This window comes from Squalius cephalus, assembly GCF_949319135.1.
Source record: "Squalius cephalus genome assembly, chromosome: 19".
In the NCBI taxonomy this organism is placed as follows: domain Eukaryota; kingdom Metazoa; phylum Chordata; class Actinopteri; order Cypriniformes; family Leuciscidae; genus Squalius; species Squalius cephalus.
Window position 1 is genome coordinate 26,211,075 of NC_137140.1, and position 14,330 is coordinate 26,225,404.

The 14,330-nt window shown below is 37.4% G+C and overlaps 1 protein-coding gene across 8 annotated transcripts in view; it reads right to left on the bottom strand.

The window, feature by feature from the left end:
- vti1a (vesicle transport through interaction with t-SNAREs 1A) overlaps positions 1 to 14,324 on the bottom strand; it is a 144,814-nt gene extending 130,490 nt beyond the window's left edge. For 6 of the 8 annotated variants that reach the window (XM_079851619.1, XM_079851618.1, XM_079851622.1 and 3 more), the window contains exons 1-3: positions 14,127 to 14,318; positions 3,326 to 3,384; positions 2,659 to 2,769 (exon numbers count right to left, since the gene is read on the bottom strand). In XM_079851619.1, coding sequence (XP_079707745.1) covers positions 2,659 to 2,769; positions 3,326 to 3,384; positions 14,127 to 14,220 — 264 coding nt within the window. In that variant the 5' untranslated portion in view covers positions 14,221 to 14,318. Of the gene's footprint in view, positions 1 to 2,658; positions 2,770 to 3,325; positions 3,385 to 14,126 lie in introns of all 8 variants that reach the window. The other 2 variants (XM_079851621.1, XM_079851625.1) reach the window with 2 other exon arrangements.
- Between the last annotated feature and the right edge of the window lie 6 nt (positions 14,325 to 14,330).

Consider the following 14,330-nt stretch of genomic DNA (forward strand, 5'->3'; position numbering starts at 1 on the left):
GTAATTGATATCAAGAGCACCTTGAGTTAGGTGCAGGTGCTGAGTTTGAAAGAAATGATGAAGTGAATTCGCTGCGTGCTGAGACTTCATATGGTGGCATAAGCGAATGGAGTGGATTGCAAAGAGAACAAGGCTAGAGGTACTGAAATGCCATAAAACCATTGTTTAATACCATTGTGATATTTAAAAAACACACATATACATATACGGGTGAGTATATGTACTCACCCGTATATGTATACCCGGGTATATATTATATTTACTTAAATATTTATAAAAAACATATATAGCCTATTATCTTCATGTGGAAGGACAATCATTGTTATCCTTCCACATGAAGATAATAGGCCTAAGATAATACTAGCCTATTATCTTCATGTGGAAGGATAACAATGATTGTGCTAGCATTTTAAAAGAGACGAATAATATATGTGTGTGTGTGTGTGTGTGTGTGTGTGTGTGTGTGTGTGTGTGTGTGTGTGTGTGTGTGTGTGTGTGTGTGTGTGTGTGTGTGAGATCCTGGACCACAAAACCAGTCACATAGGTACATTTTTTTTTAAATTGAGATTTATACATCAGCTGAAAGCTGAATAAATAAGCCTTCCATTAATGTATGGTTTGTTAGGATAGGAGACAACTATTTGAAAATCTGGAATTGAGGGTGCAAAAAAATCTAAACATTGAGAAAATGGCCTTTAAATTTGTCCATTTATGTTCGCGATTGTGCTGCATTCAATGACAAAAATAAATGTTTTATATATTTGTGGTAGGAAATTTACAAAATATCTTCATGGAACATGATCTTTACTCAATAAAAAGAAAAAAGCATAAAAGAAAAATCGATAATTTTGACCCATACAATGTATTGTTGGCTATTGCCACAAGTATACCCGTGCTACTTATGACTGGTTTTGTGATCCAGGGTCACATATAGTCTCTATTAAAAAGTTAGCACAATCATTGTTATCCTTCCACATGAAGATAATATATATTTATAATATAAATATTTATTTGATAAATATTTAAGTAAATATACAAGTATATATAACAATTCAAAATAACTGTTTTCTATTTTTAATATATTTTAAAATGTAATGTATTCCTGTGATGCAAAGCTGAATTTTCAGCATCATTACTCCAGTCTTCAGTGTCACGGTCCTTCAGAAAGCATTCTAATATGATGATTTGCCGCTCAAGAAACTTTTATTATTATTATCAATGTTGAAAACAGTTATACAATTTTTTTTCAGAATTCTTTGATTAATATAAAGTAAAAAAATATATATATATTTATCTATTAATAGCATTTCTCTCTTTTTTTGGGGGGGGGGGGGATAAAAGAAGTCAATACTTTTATTCAGCAAGGATGCATTAAATTGATCATAAGTTACAGTAAAGACATTTATAATGTTACAAAAGATTCTATTTCAAAACAATGAAATAGAACTTTGTATTCAACAAAGAATCCTAAAACAACTGTTTTCAACATTAATAATAATAATAATGAATGTTTTTTAGCATCAAATCAGTATATTAGAATGATTTCTGAAGGATCATATGACACTGAAGACTGGAGTAATGATGCTGAAAATTCAGCTTTGCATCACAGGAATAAATTGTATTTTAAAATATATTCAAATAGAAAACAATTATTTTAAATTGTCATAATATTTACAAATATTACTGGGGTTTTTTATCAAATAAATGCAGCCTTGGTGAGAATAAGAGACTTCTTTTAAATACATTAAAAATCGTACTGATCCCAAAATTTTTAACGGCAGTGTATATATATATCACGTAAATATAGGTCATATTTTATGTTAAGGTGACATAGTTACATGCACAATTAAAAGTAACTAAGCCTAATCCAAATCCTAATCTTAACCCTACAGTAAGTGCATGTAGCTAATTAATATTGCACAGTACTTATTTGTGTAATTACACAGTAACAACATCACCTTAAAATAAAATGTAACCTAAATATGTATTTATATTATCACTGAAACGCAAAAAGATTTACCAGAAACAGGGAATGTAGGGAACAATAACTCTTGCAAGAGAAAACGGTAAGGGCGGCACCTCATATTACAAACATTAAAAGATCAATGTTTGTTTAGTGTGTTCAGTATATCCTCTCCTAACAGTGTGAAGTAAATGTGACCACCTCAGTGAAACCAAAAAGAAGTGTTTTTGAATAAGACTATCATGGTATGGGGGTATTTATTTATTTGTTTATTTTTTAACGCCATGTTAGCAGCAAGGCTATAATCATTGTATGGGGGTAAGAAAGACAAGCATTGTGATGTAAAACAAACAAAGGAAAAATTTGGCTTCAGAGTAAAAGCACCTCGCTAAGGTTTGATGTGTGTGGGGAAGATTCTTCATGGTCAGGTAGAGTTATGAATAACTAAACAAGGACATCTGGAGAAAAATACAGCTCTGCTCTCCTTGGCTCAAGTGGTAGTTGCAAAAAATACACTTTGAATTAACCACAGTGGAAATGCCAATAACCTTCAGTGGTTTTAAAGTTTAAGGACTAAACTTCCAACCACGTGTACGTTTGTGTGCTTATGTGAAGAAGAACACGGCCATTGAAAGTATTCACGCAAAAAGCATGATGTTTTTTGTTTTTTGTTTAAAGATGTTTTTAATACTCACAAAATCTTTCTCAAGTTTCTCCATCTCTTGCTTGTAGCTCTTCAGACGGCTGTTGTACATGCCTCGGCTCTGAATCGGGATCTCTCGAACCTCAAGGTCCATCTGCTCGAGCTAGAAACACCAATTAAATTCAGTGTAAACAAGCAAACCATTTCACATATGATATATGATACTAAAACAATTCAACTGTCTCGCTAGTTTACTGTCAACCAGAGGTAGTGCAGAGGCATCGATTCAGGCACCCGGCAAATCAAGTCATGTTAGGAGGTGCCGCTTCATTAAAACCTCTGGCGCGGTTGAGCTCTGACAACTACGACATGTGTCCGTGTCACATGTGAGCAAACCGGCGTGCACAAAAAGGCCCCGCTGATTTACACTGTCCAATCAACATGACATGATGGGACAATTTACATGCGACACACATCCCTTCTTTCGGCACCTGCCACGGCGCCTTCCCCCAATAATGGCGTGAAATGTGTCGCGCGGTGTCACTTAAAAGAGCATTATGTGGATGTGATCACACCGTTAGCATTGAGCAGCCTTCAGCCAGATGAAGAGTGTCTCATGTCACCGGCGACATTGCAGGTGTTGTTTATGCAGGGGGGAAATTTTTCCAAATTCATTATTTAGAAAACGAGTGAGTGAAAATTACTGATCAAAGACCCACCAACTCTCTGACTTCTTCAAGCTGTTTGTCGACATTTAGAACCAGCTGTGTCTTCTCCTCTGAAAGAGAAAAAGAGGAAAACATATTGATCAGTGGATGGAGGAGCTGTGCTTCATGACAACAGCCCGACTCCCCCGCAACAACAAGGGAGCAAATAAAAACAAGCCTGCATTTGAAGATATATTTACACATTCTCAACGCACAAAGATCCATATTTGATGTGTCTTATTTTTCCATGTGTAAACGCCTTTGTTAGTTTGTGAAGGAGCGCAGAGACGCCTCTTGGCAACTCAAAAGAGGAGAAAGATGTCAGCTCCACCAAACTCTGCCATTCTGCCACCCACTCAGAATGACTACAATGAGGTTGTATTGGTTTTTATCCACTGGTACGAGCCAGGCCAAAATATAGAGCATGACTGAATTTCCCTTTCGTAATTTGGAAATGAAATACATACATTGTATCTAACTCTCCACGCAAGTCCACAAAGCTTTTTCCAAAATAAGAGATAATCTTGTGGGTTTACCACAGGAAATGTTATCAATGATGACAATATTATAGCCTAAATCTAGGCCTATACTACTTTGTAGTGTTGCGATGCTCCATTTTCAGATCGTCCTATCGTCAGCCTGTGAGATCGGCGATACACGATATTATCATGAGGGGGCGGGGCTTACTTATTTGATTATTAACTTGCTTATTGACTCATTAATTTGCTTGTTTTATTACTTTGTTTTATATATGAGAATATTTTTCTATTTTGCTAGCAAAGGTGGAGTGTTTATTAATAGGCTAAATCAGGTTATTTCCCGGTATAGTGAGGTAAAAAAAAAGATCCTAATCATTTTTGAATCTTTCAACATGTCAGCGGGAAATTTACGGACACACATTATCCTCTCACGCCGTTACAGATGCAGCATTTTGACTACTTCTGCACGAGATGAGAACACATTTTAATAATTCCTTGGGTCAAGAAAGAGTCGGAGTTTGTGATATATGTCCTCCTACCAGTGCTCTCTCTGTCTGGATGCACTTCACATATGCGCACTTCAATAAGCCCAAAGAACGCGGGTTAATGTGTTTTAAATGCTGGGAGAAATCAGAGTAAGGCGCAAAATTCTATCAATCGGTGTTTAAGTTTAAGTCAATCAGTTTATACTTAAACTTATGACTTGACTCCGATAAAGGAAAACGGGTTAATGCGTTTAGATGACCACATGCATTGTCAGTTTATTCAGCATAATCAGGTTAAGAACGTGCATGTAAACGCGCTCATTCCCTGAAAGTGAAAGCAGAAATGGACTGAGCTTTCGGCATCTGTCGCTGCATTACCGTCGCATTCTCTTAGAGACGACGATGGATATAACGGTATAGCAACTATCTTAATTTACTGGCTTAATATTTCTCTTGTGGACTAATGACAGTGAAAAAAATAGAAGAATATTTCTTGTTAAACAAGTGTTTGAAGCTGCTTTTGATTTTCACAGATGGCAGAGTTGTGCTGTATTTGTGAACTAAATACTGTTATTAGGCCTATGTCATTTTAGTGATATTATTATTATTAATATTTTGTAATTGTATTGTTTTTAGTGTTATTAGTTATTATATATATGTTTTGTTAATCTGCTATGGATACAAAATGCTGACAAACAATGCCGTTTTCATCTTGGATCTAAATGATGCGTCTGTTAAAACAAGCACTCTTGACAATTTGTGAATGGATCACTTTGCAATTCAATTTTGATGTGGGATGTAGCAGAGTCCTGCACGGGTCCGATTTTGTAAATCCGCACCCGCCCGTACCCGCAGTGCTTAAAACCGCACCCGACCCGTTTTCCGACAGCAGCACTAATTAAAATCCGCACCCGACCCGCTTAAAATAGAACCGACACCCGACCCGCACCCGAAATAAAATAAGTTTAGCCAATCACATTATAGACACAGGTCATACAGAAGTTATTACACGAAGCTGTAAAAAGGCCGGTAGGCCTACATGAAAAACATGGCTAACGTTACCACAAAACTGAGTAACGTTAGCCTTATCACAATTTACCAATCGAACAGACGCGGCTACAACACTATATCTGCCACGCAATTTCGTCTAGCCTACATCTGACAATTTTGGGTTCAAACCTACTGTCTATGGTTCAAACTCGCCCTGCTGCACACCACACATACTTAACAGTGTTAAATTTGAAAAATACTGTTCGATAGAACTGATTGGTTTGTTACCACAGTCCCTGCGTGCTTCCTCGGCGATGAAGTTGCACGTTTGCGGCTATCCAACACGAAAATGCATGCAGCAAATAAGCCTTTCACAATATTTTCTTCAGATAGGCTAACTCCAAATTTCTCCCACACACTGGACTAGATTTCTGATGACGTATTGTCGACAACTTTACAATCTCCACTACACTAGTAGCTAGCTATTCTTTTCTTCAACTCCTCAGCATCTCGTCGACTGCAAGCAGATCGCGCGCGCGGTTATGATGAATTTTTAAAAGTGAAAGTAGCCTTGGTAACGTTATAGATTCCTGGGAGGGCGTGGCGCGTGGGCACAAATAAACTGATGTGGATTTTAAATTATTTTATCAACTTGAAATACAGGAATATTTTTGTAGATGTGTTCCTAAAAATATGCATATATTTTTACGTTTGCATGTGATTATTTTAAACCCGTGTTTAGACCCGTGTTTCCCCTGTGTCCGACCCGACCCGACCCGCACCCGTATCCGACACAGTTGGATATTTTTCACCCGTTTGAGCAAAATTTGCGGGTCACCCGCGGGTACCCGAACCCGTGCAGGACTCTAGAATGTAGTTTTTTAGTCTTTTAAAAACATTTTCTTAGGAGTCCTCATACGCGCGTGTTGGTGATGTCGCAAATGTTAGGATATGTGGTGATGTCATAATGAATTTAGGCAAGGCAAATTAATTGTAGTTGCTAATATTAATTTAATAACAATACTAGCTTTATAATAATAATAATAATAATAATAATTTAATACATTAATAGTAAAACGAGCCAATTATCGTATTGATATCGTCAAAGCAATCAGCAATATCTCTATCGCCGATACACAATAGTCTATTGGCACAACCCTACCACTTTGTTAAAAATACCCAAATGAAACACATTAAAACCTATATAAACCACTTTTATGCTACAAGCAATTTTAGGCACCACAGCATTATAATGTCCATAATTTAATTGAAAACAATAATAAAAAAATATTAAAAAAAAAAAAACACTGACAGTAAACATTTACAATTTTACAATTTCAATTAAACTTTCTATTTATCAAAGAATAGCCTAAAATAAAAGACACCTAATAAAAGACACCAAAATTAAAGAATTAACTGAACCATTTTTAAATAAAAATCACAATTAATATAATCATGTGACAAACTTTTGCATGAAGATATAGTCCCTATTAGTAGGCTACATCATGTTTTTTAGTACAGCTGTCTTGACCAGTTAGAATCCAGAACCAAAACAATCCTTTCATTATATGAATTTTGTAACAGAAGCACACAATAAATAAATAATATCACAACATCTACTGATCAAACAAGACCAGTGAAGCACATCAAACCATGTCAAGCAATAGCACTAATCATGAAGAAAAACATCAAGCGATATCAAAACGGAAATCTGTCAATAAGCTGCAAACTAAAGTGAACTTCTGTTTTGCCCTTTGGCTTTCCAATGTCGTTTGGTGGTCATCAATCCATTTTTAAAATCTGTGTGCAACCTCACAGCCCACACAGTGTAAACAGCCAGGGGCGATTCTCTACAAGGTGAGCAAACACTAGGGCCTCTATTCACCCCTGGCATAGGGCAGGTTGAAATATATATCTCACTATTGCAGGTGCATGGGGCAATATCACAAGGTCAGGTGCTCTTTGGGCAAAGCGATGCACTGAGAAAAGTTCGACCTGTAGATGCATCTTTGCATCTTCACTCAATTATTCATTGCGTGATTGACAGCTCATTCTCTTTGTGCAAATCTACCTAAAAAAAAACAAAACAAAAAAAAACACGCATTTATGTTTAATGGAGCAAGGCCTTGCATTATTTTCAAATTCATGTTTCACAACTACAAGTTTTGCGCTGTTCAACAAAACAAAAATTCTTGGAGATTCTCAAGTGAATAAATGCAGTCGGCTTGAGCAAAACAAAAATGGCCAAGGGCATTACATCCGTCAACTGGTCTTTATCAATGTTTCTACACATGTGACACTGTACAATGAGAACAACAGCATAAGCCACTTTGTTGATGGCTGCCATTGTTGGTCACAAACAAATTTGTGTACCTATAGGAAAGAGAAAAGCGTTTTTTATTGGCATAATTGAGATTTGAATTCAAGAGCCGAACTCCTCTGGCAACAGTGAGGAAGGTTTGGCGATCACTAATGAGCATGCATTGTTTATGGCTTTGTTCATATTCAGTGGACTTATTTAAATATATTTAGCAGCTGGTGGTGGGCCGGTCTGATGACACAGTGTTTGTGTCTGCCAAGCTCTGAAGAAGCAATTTAAGCTTCAACAATTCACCACATTACACATTCTCATTCTTTTCAATATGCTTAAATAATGCAAAGAAAAGCCAATTGCGTCTGCAATTGTTTGACAGTGCTCACCGAAAGGAGCGCTGCTGTATGATTCTGAATAAGTGATTAATCCTTCATACCTTTTGTTCACGTACAATAGAAGCACTGAGGGACTGCATCAGGTTATTATGAGACAGACCTCTGAGGTTTAACAGTGACTAAAAGCAATCATTTACATTAAAAGTCACCGGAGGGTATTAAAGTAACCTTTCATTGCACTGACTTTTAGTTTCAATCCAGCAAAGTCAGAACAAGATCTTGTAGAATTAATTTTATTTATGTACTGAAACTGAAATGCATTTCTGACGTTCACAATGTGAGAAAAACAAAAAGTTATATCAAGTATTTCCAGAAGATAGACCATATCTAGCAATAACACTCTTTTGCTGCACTGAAGTTCAAAAAGGGTCAAAGAGGCAAACAAGTCACAGGACACAAGGAATGAACCCAAGCAAACATTGACATTTCTCTCTGTCATATAAGGCTCATTATCAGACATCTCTGATTTCAAACATTCATAGATTTTCTTTATTTAAAGGTACAGTACGTAACTTTTTTTGTTCAAAATTAACAAAAGTCAATACATCATCAATTCCTTCATCCAAAACATGTTTTTATCTTACCCTGATTCACTAATGGTAAGCCTATTGTAAGTGTTTATATTTTAGACCTATATTGGGATGGCGTTCGCAGGAAACTGAGTACATAACTCGCCTGTGCATGTCTTATCATATCCATAAATAGAGAAAAGTTGCTCAGGTTACTTTGATGTGTGTATGTTGTGGGAGTGGCATAGGTTAGTTGTCACAACAAGTGAGAAAGATTGACATGGAGCAGCAAAATCTTGAGCCTCCGGAGAATCAGCCGTCTTAAGCCTGGAACACACCAAGCCGACGGCCGGCCGTCGGGCAGTTTCCGTGCGTCGGCCGACTAAATCTTCTCAGTGTGTTCCGCACCGTCGGCTGAAATTGGTCCTCGTCTGCTTTGTAACGGCCGATTCGACATGTTGAATCGGCGTCGGGCTGTCGGCGAAAGAGGGAACTCTGATTGGCTTTTCAGCTTAGTGAATGAGGCAGTGCACGAGAATATAGCAAAACAGCGAGCAAAGAAGTCAAAACGGTACAGATAGACACTGTTCTAATGATATGTCATCTTACCTGAGTGTTCCTTGGCGCATATTTTAATATTAACACGAGAGGAGTGGAATAAAGAAAGTGTTTAGCAGGATTGATATTCAAAATGGTAAGCACGCACTGCTTTGTTTACGGTGTGTGTATCTGCAGCCGGCAGCGTCGGTTTCCCTTTTTGAATGACGAATATAGACGAATATATCTGCAGAAATAGACAGTTGTCTCATTTACACGCAGGCGCAGAACGCGCATTCTAGCTGACTGACAGTCGGCAGTAGTTCTCTTGGTGTGTTCAGGTGCCGCTTTTAACCCCGACGCGAGGCGACAACACAGACGGCTTTCCTCAGCGCTAGTTCGTCGGCGTCGGCTTGGTGTGTTCCAGGCTTTAAGCCGACGAGGACCAATTTCAGCCGATGGTGCGGAACACACTAAGAAGATTTAGTCGGCCGACGCACGGAAACTGCCCGACGGCCGACCGTCGGCTTGGTGTGTTCCAGGCTTTAGAAAACTGCCAAACAGAGGAGAGTCTACTAGCAAAAAAAGAACGTGACAGAGCTCGTAATGGTGACCTCTAGTCATTTGTAATAATTGCAGAGGTTGTCTGTGATATTAATCCATAGACAGTATAAGAAGTGGACAGAGCCATCTCATTGGAACTCAATTGAGACAAGTGAAGCCCATTTTTAGCGATTTTTTAGCACTTCCGTTCCTGACGCGCAGACTCAAACCGACTCAAACTAAGCTTGATGACGTAAGCAACCTGTCTGACAGATGTAGGCCTAAATCTTCTAGTAGCTGTGCGTGCAAACTGCCAACTTTAATCTTGCAGAGACGGCGCGCTTGAGCAAAGAGTTCTTTGGCGTGAGTAAGCAGGAGTAAGTATTCTGATTAATTATTTTGTATAGTATTTATTTTAAAATGTAAAGCCAGGGCTTCTCCCTTGACGTCCCCCCGATTGCCTGCGAGCTTCTCCTCCTATCTGTACGGTAATTTCTCTACTGTGCGACAGAGAGTCGAGTGGTTATGATGCAAATGCAATCGTTAGCCAATTTTTACAAAAACTGTTTCTACGGGGCCATAATGTAACATAGAAGGTAATGGAGCCCTTTATACATTGTCGTGTTTCTTTAGAAATAAATAATGGACAAATGGAGTCTTTAAACGCCTCAGATGTAAAGTTATTCGCTGTCAAAGTGACGCCAAAATGAATGGGAGTCAATGGAATGCTAACAAGATGGCGGGACGCGGCCGGCTTCAACTTCCGGTCGATGGATTACCCGCCTGTATAGAGCTGGTAAGTCCCGCCCCTTCCGCTAACCCCACTGGACCTCTAGGTTGAAAAATCGTCAATGCAAGTGAATGGGAGAAAATAATTATTTTCTGGTCCCGTTTGAATTTTGCCATGAATGTGACATATGTTGTCTGTGAATTTTTAATATAATGTTTCGTGTAAAGAATGCTACAATTTAGCTGGTAGAAGTTTGATACGGTTAGACTTTGTGTGAGAGCACTTTGTGGACTACAACTCTTCGCTGCTTTCGACGCGAATCTGAAGAAAGAACAGCCCATTTGGTTTGAATGGTGACATTTGGGTACAAAACACACAGGCATCTCGATCTGTCTCCATAGATTATCGCAGCATTAGCACCGTGATTTGACAAGTGGAGGGAAATGTGTTATGGGGTGACGTCACATAGGCGACATGTAGTCTTTCTCGTTATGTCTTTTCCACAACTGCTAGCCAAAGAATCGTACAATATACGGTCAAACTCGTAACATGAAACATTATATAAAAAATTCACATAGGCCTACAACATATGTTCACATTCATGGCACAATTCAAACGGGACCAGAAAATAATTATTTTCTCCCATTCACTTGCATTGACGATTTTTCAACCTAGAGGTCCACTTGGGGTTTTACGGATGGGCGGGACTTACCAGCTCTATTATTCCCGTGCGAATTGGCCATGTCTGTAATTTGTAAAGTAAAAATCCCCCCGCAAATGACCTACCATATTTCGCCGAACACAGAGGTCCTGTCATAAGGTCCTGTCATAATATTAGCAGCTACTAGTCCCGTGCGAATCGACATCTCTGTGGTTAGGCGGGGTCGTATATAATTTTTTCAAGGTTTTTGTTTCCTGTGCGCCTTTTAGTCCATCTTTCGCAAAGAATGGAGGCTGCGTTGGAGTGTTTTGATATTATTTTAGGTGCTGTGTCATATCGCTATAACGTTAGATCTCAGTTCAATATTTCGTGTCCCGTAATTATTTCTGAGGTAAAAAAAAAAAAAATGTGTAAACTGTACGTTATACAATTAAAATACATTATCCCTTAAATGTCACCAATAATAGTCTTGTTTGAACTTGTTCGTTCGTCTTGCTACGAACTTTTCTTCGCGGAGGCTTTGCGTTAACGTTAGTTATAAAGTGTAAAATATTTCTACTCAAAACAATATTTTGTGTCCAATTATTTCCCAAAAGTATTTTGCTATTGAGGTAAAGGGTAACGTAAATGTAACGTTACCTTGCGTTTGATATACAATAGGGAGATGGTCACGAAGATGATTTGAAGTGTTTCCTCTTTTGCAGCGACATTCTTTTAGCATGTTCTGTAGACTGGGTGACCATTGGTCACCCAGTCTGACCATCATCTGAAAAGTTTCCCTCGGGACTTTTGTAAAAGACTTAATATGACCACCACACCTCTAGAAGGCTATAATCTAAAAATCCCAATAATCTCCCGAGCTCTTTCACTGCCTTCCGCCATTTATTCTCGAACAAAAAACAACATTACATGCGCGCGCCTGTGTCAGACCAGAGCCGTTAACGATATTAACGGCTGTGTCAGACTTGCATGGACATGATTTACCGCGAGTTTTCAAAATCACGATAATCAAAATTTAATTACATTTTAAACTATAATACTAACCGTCAGGATATTTTATCTTGGTTTAGCGTGAAAAAGGTAATAGTTTTATCCCTAGCTAATAGTAAGTAGTTTTATAGGATAATCTCTCTCTCTTTATAGTTATGAGAAAGAGCCATATTCATCTGCACAGTCACGCAGACCCGAAACACACAAAAAAGACAATGTTACAAAATATGTTAAATTTGAATCATGTAAAATACTGTAAAAATACATGCAAGCTAAATGTTAGCACTGGTTATGAAAAAAACAAACAGACTGGCCTGAAAAAAAAGAGGCGGTTTCTTTGTCAACAAATGTTTTAAACAAGCAAGAATGTGTCTCAAGAACAAGGAAACAAGAATAATGAATTTGGAAATATCAAAGAAAGAATATAGCAAAGTCATATTCATGGCAATATTTGTGTTGACTATATGAGAATTAGAGTCCTTTATTTAAGGACTGGGAGTGGCGCAGATATAAAAAAGGAGCATGAAACATTTTCCTTCCCTTACAGACATGTTTGATGCTATTTTAAGGTTATTTTTAGATCCTCTGAGCTTTCTCTCACCTATCCAACATCACATTAATATCATAGCATTGTTTCCATGGAAACACATTTGTCTGAGTTGAGAAATTAAAAGCACAAAGACTGGTAAAGTGGCAGTAGACTTATGACAACTCACAATCCTAAAGGGTCCCAGATAAGGTCAATTTTAACATATGTGATGAAACAGCCCATAGACAACTTGACATAAACCTAGACCTAGTCTGTGACCTCCATGGTGGTACTGCAGGGGGACCACCAATTATTGTTTGGTTATAGAACTGAGTTTAAATTTTTCAAATTAAACAAGTTTGGAATAATTTATATATTTTTTGTATATATTTGAAAGACGTCTCAAAATATTCTGCATTAATTGGATTAAAGAAATACTGTAAAAAAAACTTATATTGTAAAATATTAAAATTTAAAAATTTTATTTTAACATATTTTAAAATGTAATTTATTCCTGTGATGGCAAAGCTGAATTTTCAGCATCATTAGTCCAGTCTTCAGTGTCACATGATCTTTCATAAATCAGTATGATATGCTGATTTGCTGCTCAAGAAACATTTCTTATTATTACCAATGTGGAAATGTGTTTTTGCTGCTTAATATTTTTGTGGAAACCATAATACACTACCATTCAAAAGTTTGGGGTCAAGTAAGATTTAAGCCTATATTGATTTTTTTTAAGTGACTGTATATAATGGTTGAAAAAATCTATTTCAAACAAATGCTGTTAATTGAACTTTCTATTAATCAAAAATTTCACAAAAATATAAATAACAAAAACAGTGCCAAATCAGCATATTAGAATCATTAAGTTCAGCTAAATGTTTAATTGTTCCTCCCACATTAAAATGTACTACGTACAATTAAAATGTAATGCAAAAGAATATGACTGAATTTACATTTCTAATTAAAGTATGTGAAAAATGCACAAAGTAAATAAGTTTGTAGATTAAATTTGATATTAAAAGGTGTGTGAGAAAGCCAGGATTAAAATCCAACACTCCATCTCTCAATCCTTAGCCTAAAAAAGACTCTTGGAAACAAGTGTTTCCAAGTTTTTAGGTCTGACAAAACTTCTTGTTGTTGTTGTTGTGTGACGTTCATCACAGCAGCTCGGGAATAATGGCATTTTTATGTTTAGTCTATTTTACAATACAAAATGATTACCAACCCAACAAAATGAGAGCTGTCTGCCTGTCAGTCTCAATCATAATGATGTCAACAACACAAACAGGGTGTCAAAGTAGGACCTTGCATCTCTGTCTCACTGTAGACTGTGTACTTCATAATGCAGAAACTAGGATTCTTCACTACTTTAGCCAAAAATGTCAACTCCAAGATCTGTTCTAACATGTTAAGATCCTTGTCACCCAAATCCTGAATCTTTAGGCATCACTGAAGATTCATCTGACACTAGATATCTGACACCATGACCCTCATGAAACCATAGCTCATTGACAATCGATATGGGACGTTTCTAAATAATATACCAACCTGACACAACAGCATCGAGAATTAATCACTGAATGAGTTGTTTATGGCGTTTTGTGACATGAATGTCTTGCTATTAGCTAATTTAACAGCCACTTACCACCGGCTAGCTTAGGTATTCGTCCAACTTTGTTAGTTATTTCCGCGGTGAGGGTGCCAAAGTCCTGCTCGTACGCTTCAAAATCCGAAGACATGTTGTATTTTTGTTTTTAAAAGATTAAAAGATGGATGAACTGTGCTGCGCTACACACTGTTGCTTGCGTCTGCTTCTTATTGACGTCTGCGTCACTTCCGGGTGGTGTCA